This window comes from Rasamsonia emersonii (genome assembly GCF_000968595.1).
Source record: "Rasamsonia emersonii CBS 393.64 chromosome Unknown ctg1118621760526, whole genome shotgun sequence".
NCBI classification, from domain to species: Eukaryota; Fungi; Ascomycota; class Eurotiomycetes; order Eurotiales; family Trichocomaceae; genus Rasamsonia; species Rasamsonia emersonii.
The window spans coordinates 24,648-34,760 of NW_013562935.1; the positions used below are offsets into that span (position 1 = coordinate 24,648).

The window sequence follows — 10,113 nt, forward strand, 5'->3', positions numbered from 1 at the left end:
CACTATCTCTCGCATGTTCGAGGGGCGTGGAGAAGAAAAAAAATAACCGAAATGATATGGGAAGCGTGGTAGCATCGTTCGCTCGCTCGTTCGTTCGTCTATCGCATCACAAGAAGGAAGATACGGTTCGATAGATTAAAAAAGGTATCAAGGTATCGAGATTCGAGACAACGACCATATAACCATACTCCCAACGCAACGGTCGCGTATATGAGGTATATATGTTCTGTACAAGGGTCATACTCGTGAGTGTAAACAAAGCCATTCATCCATTCATCCATCCATCGAAACAAGTCTTTCATGATGATCATCTTCTCTCTCCCAGGTTCTTATCCATTATCACCACTCTCTGTGTGTACGTACATGTGAGCGTGTCTATTTCATTCATCTTTCTTATCCTGCCTGCGAGCAGGTTGTTTTCGTTGTCGTCGCCCACTACCAATCCCAGACGATCGAACAACGAGACCCAACTTCCAGAGAACCCAGACGAACCCTAGCACGATGACAACCACCGTACCTAGCTCGATCTGTCGCACTCGACTACCACTGGCTCCTTCCTCAAGAGACGTCTGAAGCACGGGGACTTGAATGTCTTCAACTAACCGCGACTGGGGGGACACAGCAGCAGGAGCAGCAGGAGCCTCGCTGGATGATGCTGCTGCCGCGGATGGATGAAGCTGGAAGAACATGGTGCGAGGACCAAAAAGCCCATCCCAGCCCAGGTTCACCCGGTCGAATGGATTGACGCCCATCTTTGTGCCGTCTTCGGCGGTGCAGGCCCAGAACACGACCGGCCACGGTACGGATGTGGAGCGATACCCGGTCTCGGAGGGTTCCAGGTAGCGCAGATGCAGGGGGATGGTGACGTTCCAGTCTTCTCCGCCCGCAGCACTCTCTGGAGTCGCCAGTTCGAGAAGCAGGTTCGAGCCCCAGCGTGGGACGACCCAGTCAGGGGCTTCGAGATCTGTCTCCCCAGAAACGCTCCGAAGAGCGACGAGATGGTGCGAGTTGAGGAATAATGAGTCAGTGGTCGAGAGCTGGTACTTGTCGGCGAAGACGGTTGAAGGGAGAGTCAGGTAGGTATGGAGAGCACATGTGGCATCTGGAGGAGCAGGCGGGCGAGTCAGAAGAGCCCGCCGGGGCATTGAGATTTTCAGCGTAGGATGCAATCCTGTTGGGGACTCAAATGATGCCGTATATGAGGCATCCTCTGGAAGGGGGTGGTGTCGAGACGGAAAAGAGAATAGAGTAGGTTCTTTGGCAAAGAAAGAGTAGTCAGAAAAAGATCCCATTGCACGAAAGAAAAAAAAACTTGTCAGCAGGAGTCAACTTACTGAGCTTCTTGTCCTCCCCTATCACAGTCAGAAAGCCCCCCATCGAAAGCTCCTCCGGTTCTACGGCCTTCTGGGCAGCCAGCAGTCCCACTTCGACCTTCTCATTTGTCCCTTTGTTGTGCTTTCTGATGTCTTCTGTCCATCCATCCTGGCCCTCAGGCGGCTTGGACCAGAACCCGGAGAAGGTAAGCGAATGGGAGATGCTGTCGTAGTCGATGTCGACTGAATCGGCAGAGAGGAGAGACGAGGCATGGCTCTGGCAATCTGTGTCGTTGGGGTTGCAGATCACCTGCTGGATATAGGTGACCAAGTCGGCCAAGGAGGGAAGAAGACTGTGGAACTGAAGAGCCGATGTCGAGGCGAATCGTTGGGAGAGAATCGGAGAAGTCGTGAATGAAATCTGACGAAAGCTCAAGTCAGCTCGAAAAAAAAAGGGCCTTGTAATAAGAAATCATTCGCTTTCGACTCGCGGAATATTACCTCTGGTAACAAGCATTTGAGATCTTCGTCAAAGATCTTCTTAAGCAACGGACACAGACGCTCTCTGCCAATGCCAACTATTGTAAGCGGTAGCCGGGAAAAAAATAATAAACATGAGTATTTCATTCATTCACACGTACGTCGTTCGTTTCGCTGCTACCGGAGTATAGAAGACATGCAGACCGGGAGATACTCGGCTGGAGAACGGCGCGAGAGCATCGTACGGCCGCTCAGTCGCCCATCGGACATGGAGTTCATGACAATTCTTGAGAACTTGCCAAAGCTTTTACCTAACTAATCAGCAATTGAACAAACAAAAAAAATTATGAGAGAACCCAGATTGGGTACGTAATTACTTACCTCGCTAGGGAACTCATCGAATCCGAATGTGAGCCGTTCTTCCTTCGCGGCATTCAACCCTCTTATCGACAAGGCATCATTGCTGACTCGGGCCTGCTGATCCGGATCAAAGGGCGACTCTGCCCCGTAGATGTAAGTGATTCGTCTTCTCATCTTTGTGCGAGTCGTGTCAGATTGCTCTCCCGGAAAGTCCACTGCTTTTGGAGCTCCGAAGCTTGGAGTCCGGGGAACTCTGGCGATCGCCGAAATAGGCTTGGCTTACGTTGCGGCAGTCTGCGACTCTACCTGCGAACTTGGATAGATTCCATGTGATGCTACGGGTTAATACTCAGGCTTCTCGTCAATATCGCCTTGAGAACTATGTAAAATATGTTCTTCAGATAGAATGTATGTTCCTGATATAGGCACTCAGGAATTATAAATCATATTGAAATCCAATTTTATTACTACATCACTACAATAAATATTAGTCGAAGAAATTTCGATATTAACTTTTGATTCACCGCTTAAACACATCGAAACGTAAGTCTAGAAACATTACGGAAAAATAAATACCACCCGTAAGAAAAGAAGAAGAGAAATAACAAAAACCGAATTCTCAAAACAGAAAACTCCGAAGAAATCCCATCCCGAACGCCGATTCATGCAAACAGAAATGGATCATCAAGGACGTCACTGTATATCACTGTGGTCATGGCAAGATCTCCTTCAACAATTCCTTCTGGGAAGAATTCAAGCTCGTAGGGAACTTCACGTTGACCTTTACTATAAGGTCTCCTCGTTCCGAGGGCTTCTTCGAGATGACCATGCCCAAGCCCGGATAGCGCTCCTCATGGCCAGGCTGAGTAGGTCCTGGCTTGGATATGCGGATGGACTTGCCGTCGATGGTCTTGACAATGCGATCCCAGCCAGTGAGCGCTTCTTTGAGACTGAGTTCCACTGTCGTGATGAGATTGTCGCCACTGCGCTTGAAAGTCGGATGTTCTTTCTGTTGAAATAGTTAGCTTGATGTTCTTTCTGAGACCTTTGAGCTTGGATCTGTACTTACCTCTGTAACAATCAAGTGTACATCCTGTCTGCCACCCTCTTCTTGATCACCGACGCCCTTGTACTTGATCTTGGAGCCAGCTCTCAAACCAGGCTTGATGTTGGCTTCGAGGGTCACTTCCTGTACGCTGCGCTTGCCGCTTGGATCGAATGTCTTGCTCTTAGTAACCACTTTCTTCGTCGTTCCATAGAAGATCTCTTCGAGCGTAAGAGGCAATTCCTTTTCCACAACAGTAGGCTCTGGCGTTGGAGCACGGCGCTGGTTGAAGCCGCCCCCAGAAGACGACGTCTTGAAGGAGGTTCGTGCACCACCACCGCCGAGTCCACCTCCCAACATCGAGAAAATGTCGTCGTCGTCTAACCCCATGCCACCAGCGGACTTGACGAAGTTTCTGAAGATATCATCCGCGCTGCTGAAGCGGAAGCCACCACCTCCCGGTCCAGTGGTGAAGTGGAACGTGCGAGTGCCTCCACCAGGCATCCCTCCAAATGCGAACCCACCAGGCATGCCACCTTCGAAGGATGGGCCGCCGGCACCGCCAGATGGCGGAGGGCCGCCTCGCATGAGATAGTCGAGACCGAATTGATCATAGATTTTGCGTTTTTCGGGATCCGAAAGGACTTCGTAAGCCTGAGAAACCTCTGCATGTCGTTAGCACTGTGCTTTCATTTCAGGTAAATCATCTTCAGGAGTGGACATACCTTTGAACTTCTCTGCAGCTTTGGGGTTATCCTTGTTCTTGTCAGGATGCCATCTCAAAGCGGCTTTTTTGTAAGCCCTCTTGATGTCATCTTGGGAGGCATCAGGCTTGATGCCCAAGGAGTCGTAGAGCTTTGTTTCTGCAACCATATTGCTGGACTAAACTGTGTGAGAATGAAGGTCCTGGATGTGTATACCAGAGAGAGGATGAATTGGAAAAGAAGTATGGAATCCAATCACAAAAGGACAGCGCCGACTTAAGAGCGTCACTGCCAGTGAGGCTCGTGACAGTTAGGCCCGAAGCGTCACTTATCTCGAATGACGTAGAAGATTCCCGGTCTGTGATTGGCAGGGAACAAGATGAACAGTAAAGAACAAGACAAAAGAGGCTAAGGAAAGACTTCTTGCGACGGAGGGTGGGTATGTGCAGTTCTTGAATGCGGGTGGATATGACTGCCGCGTCCGGTGGTGGTGACGTGAGAGGCCAGTTGAGGAGGCTGTGACCGTGACATCTGTAGAAGCTTCTAGAAGGTTCTATGGCTGGGGGGCCTCAAAACGATGGGAGCCTATGTGACAAGATGAAATTGATCGCTACATTAGTTTGCATATGCATGGGAGAAGTTACAGGAAGTTCTTTAGAAACCGTGTCGGGATACGCCTGTCGTCTTGTTTGACAGCGATGGGTTGTGGTTTCTCCATGTGCAGGTCGATGGCGGGGTGACGTATTGGATCATTGGTGACGCTTTGACCAGTCTGGATATCTTCCCCGCTCAGCCGGCTTCACTGTTACTAATTATGGACATCGTAAAAAATTATGGAGCCGATCCAAGATCATGGAGTGATAATGTATTTGCCTAAGGCGCATTATGAAAGTGTGGTTATCAGCATAAAACAGCTTTCACAGTACATGGTCCCAATCTGAGAGACGCTATTGAAGCATATCGCAAGAAGCTACATCGGTAGCCTATTATCATCCATATGTTTTGCCTGAAGTGGTAATGGAAGGAATTTTCTTTTCATTTTCAAAAAAAATCTTTCGAATTGAAGTGATCGCTCTCTTTCCATATGGTAGATTCTATCTAGGTACCTAGTAAGAGCTAATCAGGTTATTCATGCACAGCCACGCTAATACGGTACACTCCAGCATGATAAAGACTCAATCAGTGTTAAGGTCAGATGAAGGTTGAATGTGAGGCAATTCCATTGATCCAGTGTCGCTGTTCAAGTATTCCAGTAGTCCAGTAGAGTTGGCCAAGGTCAAGGCATGTGTAAAGGACGAATGAGTAATCGATTGTTTCTCCGTAGAAACTACTTCTCAACTTCCTTTGTAGAGAAATGATAGGAAATAACTTCCAGCGACACGTAACTGCTGACTTTATGGATTAGGAATAAAACTCTTGCTATCTGGAACAAGTAGACGGTTATGGCAACAACCAAAGTTACGCCAACAATCCTGGATATAAGGGTTATCGACCTGCTACAGGGTTGAACGCCATGATTCCGTGTCAAGGGCTTCTCTACAGCGACAACATCCGAGCTTCATCACCACTGTTATCAGCATAAACGACAGCAACGTCCACTGCAGTGGCCTCCGCAGCACGCACTCCCATGCCAGCTCTACTAACCGAATACGGAGTGTGTTCCACCGGATTTATCTTTGAAGAGCACAGTAGCTCTTCATATTCTTCCTAACCACAAACAAAAAATTTCACCGAATCTGTAATAAAGCATTATCGTATTGTATTGGAAGAATGGGTTATGTAAAGTATAGACGTACAGTACCTAATGTAAACGGAGTGATACCCCCACCCTTGGATTTGATGTCCTCAATGAGACGAGATTTGGCGCAGTGTAGAAAAGTCATATAACCAACAGGTCACGGTAATCCCTAAGAACAGCGGAGACCGGTGTTTTTCATACGATTCTTGCGTTCATTACTCCGTATCGTATATCGTTGGATAGATCTAGGTGACCGTACACCGCGGGCGGGTAGACTCGGCGCCTCGGTTATCGCACTCCGGCGAGGCATAGAAGCTCCCCGCGCCAATTCAACGCCGAGGATCGGCCCGCCTAAGGATATACGAACGACCTGCTGCAACAATCGCGCTTCTGCACCGGGTCCTGATACAAACACTCCTGTCGTTGTATGTGGGCATTGGTGTGTTTTTGGGACCCTATTTCATAACAATGGCAAGCGGCTTGCGGATTCTGGTGCCCGTCAAGAGGGTGATTGACTATGCGGTGAGTCCGATTCCACCTGGATCCTCACGACACCTGACTTGCGTTTTCCTCCCGGGATAACCTGTTTGCTACGGTCAATGACTTGACGAGGCTGGAAATACCGGAGTGATGGTTACTATACAGCTTTGCTACTTCCCATTTCCCTCCTGCTACGATCCTTGCTTCAACTTTGAGTCGCGTTCCTAGACGCTTTTTCGGCATGTGACTGGGCACTAAGAGCTGACACACCCTCCTGCGTTGATCATATTCTACAGATAAAACCCCGGATCAACAAGACCCAGACAGGCGTCGAGACTGCCGGAGTCAAACATTCCCTCAACCCATTCGACGAGCTCTCTGTCGAGGAGGCTGTCCGCCTCCGGGAGCGCAAGGGACCGCTCAAGGTGGACGATATCCTAGCGCTTTCTGCCGGCGGTCCCAAATGCGCTGACACCCTCCGTACCGCCATGGCCATGGGCGCCGACCGGGCGCTGCATGTGGAGGTCCCCGAGTCTGGCGACGGTGGGCCAGAGCCATTGACGATCGCGAAGTTGCTCAAGGGTGTCGTGGAGAAGGAGAACATCAACATGGTCTTGCTCGGGAAGCAGGCTATTGACGGCGACCAAGGCCAGACGGGCCAGATGCTTGCGGGTCTGTTGGGCTGGTCGCAGGCGACGCAGGCGAGCAAAGTCGATGTCAAGGATGAGAGCGGCACGGTGGAGGTGACTCGCGAAGTGGATGGTGGTGTCGAGACGCTCAGGGCGAAGCTGCCTATTGTCATCACGACGGATCTGCGACTCAACGAGCCGCGCTATGCCAGTCTGCCCAATATCATGAAGGCGAAGAAGAAGCCGCTGGAGAAGAAGACGCTGGCGGACTTTGGTGTGGAGGACAAGAGACGGCTCAAGACGTTGAAGGTTACTGGTATGTGGTGTCTTTCTGGCCCTACCATACTTGTTGGGCCCATTCCTCTTCCATCGCTCTTAACATTGAACGCACGAAGTCACTAACGCCGTATTTGAACAGAACCGCCGCCACGACAAGGCGGAGGCAAGGTCGAGGATGTCGACGGCATGATCTCGAAGCTGAAGGAACTTGGCGCTCTATGATTCGTCTTAGCTTCTTGTATTAATCCGTCAATCTCTCAACAGCGCACGAGGGCGTGAAAAGAGACGAGAAGCCTGCAGTCTTTGCTTATGTGGACAATTCTTCTATAATGTACGAAAACACATGTTTCTATATTTTCGATGATAAATGGACTCTGGATGTTCTAGACAATGGTGTCGTTCATGGATGCCGACAAATTTTGTTCGACCCGTCTGACTGCTTTTGAGATTATCCCGGGGAGGATAGGAAGACCTCCAGTAGATCACGGTCCACTTTGTTAATCCACTCGAGAAGATCCCGCTTGTATACGCTGAACTATTTCCGTCAAGTGTACTGAACTAGGATATCTCGACACTTTTCAACCCCACTGGGCAACATTCGATTAGAGATTTTTTGAGACCTGAGTCATCGACTTCATTAAGCGACAACAGTTATTGCCTGTCAGAATATAATTGAAAAGAAATTTGTATGGAGATGAGGCGCTACGGACTGGAGAAAGCAAATCCTTAGGCACTGAACTAGCCATGCTAGTCGCCATGCTCCTTCCCTAGTGTATGCAAGTCAATGTCCTCCCGCATCGATCAGTGCCCACATCTTTTCCTTTTCTGTTGCCTTTTCTTTCTTTCTTTCTTTCTTTCTTCCAAACAGCGACTTCTGGTCGAATGTATTGTCGAAAGACGTTCTGATCGACCCTGAAAGTGTCACTCTCCACAAAGACTCTGACTAATTAGGGCAGCGGAGGGGCAGACTGCAGAGAGCTTCCAGCTTTCTATTGTATACCAGACTTCTGACCGTATACCTCGTAGTATGAGAGGAGATGCGCGCTAACAACCTAATACTGCTCCTCCTCCGTCTGGAGAGACTTCGCGCTCTGGTTGTTGATGGCTAAACTTTACCAGGATTACCAGGATGAGGTGTCACAAATTCTGATTTAGTCCATAGCTAGCCTGGTTAGAATGTGAGAAAGGAAACACTGTCGATCGTAGACGCATCCTGAAATTATAATGAATCCCAAACCGTCTCCTACCAGCCCGTGGAGTTGGTCGAGGATTGGTGGGACAAAGTATATGAGAATAAGCATTCAGGATCTTAATGTGGATACAGCATCCGGTCTGGAAGGATCGGGTGGAAAGCCAGGTCGTTCGTCATCAGCCGAGCCATGGATCTGTGAACTGTCATCCGCCGTCGATCGGATCGTCGGCTTCGCCCCGTCGACTGATGGCGTATCGAGGCCCGTCCTACGTCAGCCACTCCGCAGGCGATGACATCGTCGTCCGTCCAGCATCTGACTGACTCAACAAGCCCAGACTCGTCCCTTTGTCAGCCTGCGGCGCCACGCGGAGTCTCCTGCGGCTGCTGCTCAGCCCTTCCGGCCAAGCCGTGCAGAAGTCTTTTAATAATATCGTGCCCTTCAGGGCGCAGCTAATAAAACCCTGCCCCAGATGGCTGAACCGCTGCTGTTCTCTGGCTATGGCCTGCTGTCCCTGGATCAGCTCCAGTCCATAACCACAGCTCGACCCAATTCAATTCCTACAGGGATTACTCTCATTCCCCTTCCATGTTTGTGCTTACTCGCATCTGGTCGTTTACCTGACTGGGGCTGTACTCTCCAAGGTCCAGCGACAGACCTCCCGGGGCTGCCCTACTGTCTGAGGTGTCCATGACTTTGTTCTCTACGGGTAAGCCTTCCTTATCCAGAGTCGCTGTGAAGACAACGCATTCCATATCCATAGCCCATGCGACGTCTGGGGATCGAGAACTGATGCGGGGTCCGCATTCCTCAGGTTGCATTCCCAGACACCGGTTCGGGAAACCCTACGTACGCGTGGTCGCTGCTTCCGTCACAAGCCGAATATTTGATTTTTTTTTTCTCTCCCCAATCTCTCACCAGCAAGCAGCTGGCTTCTCCTACGGGTACGTCCGAAGTTTGGGACGACATCTTGTTCTCGTCATTCATCTTCACAAGTCCATTCCATTCACTCTTGATTGGGGGTTTCTCCCGTCATCATGTCTCGGAATTCTTGGAAGGATTACTCCAAAAAGGGACTGGGATTGGGAAAGAAAGGATTCGACAAAGCATGGCAGGCCCTTGATAAGCTGGGAGCGCCCGTCAACCGCCTGTCGAATCGTGTCGGGGCGGAGGCCTTCTGGCCGATGACTTTGGATAAGGAAAGCGACAAAGCTGCACGGATCCTCCGCAGCTTCTGCAAGGATGGCTTCTACGACAAGATCGATGCTGAGGCGGCAGCTGCGAAAGAAAATGACGTTCCTAACGGCAAGAAAAAAATCGACCGCCCCGTGGGCAAGCAGAGAGTCCTCAAGAAGATTCCCGCTGAAGTGATCAAGCAGGCTAAGGGGCTCGCTATCTTCACAACCATGCGAACAGGTCTCTGGGTCAGCGGAGCGGGCGGCAGTGGTATCTTGGTCGCGCGAATTCCTGAAACCGGTGAATGGAGCCCACCATCGGGCATCCTCCTCCATACTGCGGGTGTAGGGTTCTTGGTTGGTGTTGATATTTATGACTGCGTCGTCGTAATCAACACCTATGAGGCCTTGGAGGGCTTCAAGAAGCTCCGTTGCACCCTTGGCGGAGAACTCAGCGTTGCGGCTGGCCCGGTCGGTATGGGTGGAATCCTCGACTCCGAAGTACACATGCGACAGGCGCCGATCTGGACATATCTGAAAAGCCGTGGGGTCTATGCCGGTGTGCAGGTGGACGGCACAATTATCATCGAACGATGGGATGAGAATGAGCGGTTTTACGGACAGAAAATATCAGCACAGGACATTCTGGCTGGCAAGGTCAGGAATCCTCCTTCATCGATTCGAACCCTCATGCAGACCATCAAGGCTGCACAGGGCGAC

General features: G+C 50.3%; 4 protein-coding genes across 4 annotated transcripts; 2 read left to right on the forward strand and 2 right to left on the reverse strand.

Moving 5' to 3' along the window:
- Positions 1–380: 380 nt before the first annotated feature.
- T310_7299 (uncharacterized protein) lies at positions 381–2,327 on the reverse strand (the record flags this gene model as incomplete). Its single annotated transcript, XM_013469908.1, has 4 exons — positions 381–1,255; positions 1,335–1,734; positions 1,998–2,108; positions 2,175–2,327. 4 exons carry the CDS (start codon positions 2,325–2,327, stop codon positions 381–383), a joined length of 1,539 nt encoding a protein of 512 aa, XP_013325362.1.
- Positions 2,328–2,865: 538 nt separating this feature from the next.
- Positions 2,866–4,071, reverse strand: T310_7300 (Molecular chaperone; the record flags this gene model as incomplete). The annotated part of the gene is made up of 3 exons (XM_013469909.1): positions 2,866–3,162; positions 3,223–3,863; positions 3,924–4,071. The coding sequence occupies 3 exons, from the start codon at positions 4,069–4,071 to the stop codon at positions 2,866–2,868; spliced, it is 1,086 nt and encodes a 361-aa protein (XP_013325363.1).
- A 2,037-nt stretch (positions 4,072–6,108) lies between these two features.
- T310_7301 (Electron transfer flavoprotein, beta subunit) lies at positions 6,109–7,250 on the forward strand (the record flags this gene model as incomplete). Its single annotated transcript, XM_013469910.1, has 3 exons — positions 6,109–6,162; positions 6,417–7,065; positions 7,168–7,250. 3 exons carry the CDS (start codon positions 6,109–6,111, stop codon positions 7,248–7,250), a joined length of 786 nt encoding a protein of 261 aa, XP_013325364.1.
- Positions 7,251–9,255: 2,005 nt separating this feature from the next.
- T310_7302 (uncharacterized protein) lies at positions 9,256–10,110 on the forward strand (the record flags this gene model as incomplete). The annotated part of the gene is made up of 1 exon (XM_013469911.1): positions 9,256–10,110. A coding segment is annotated over one exon (855 nt), but the record flags the coding sequence as incomplete, so codon positions are not given.
- Positions 10,111–10,113: the final 3 nt, after the last annotated feature.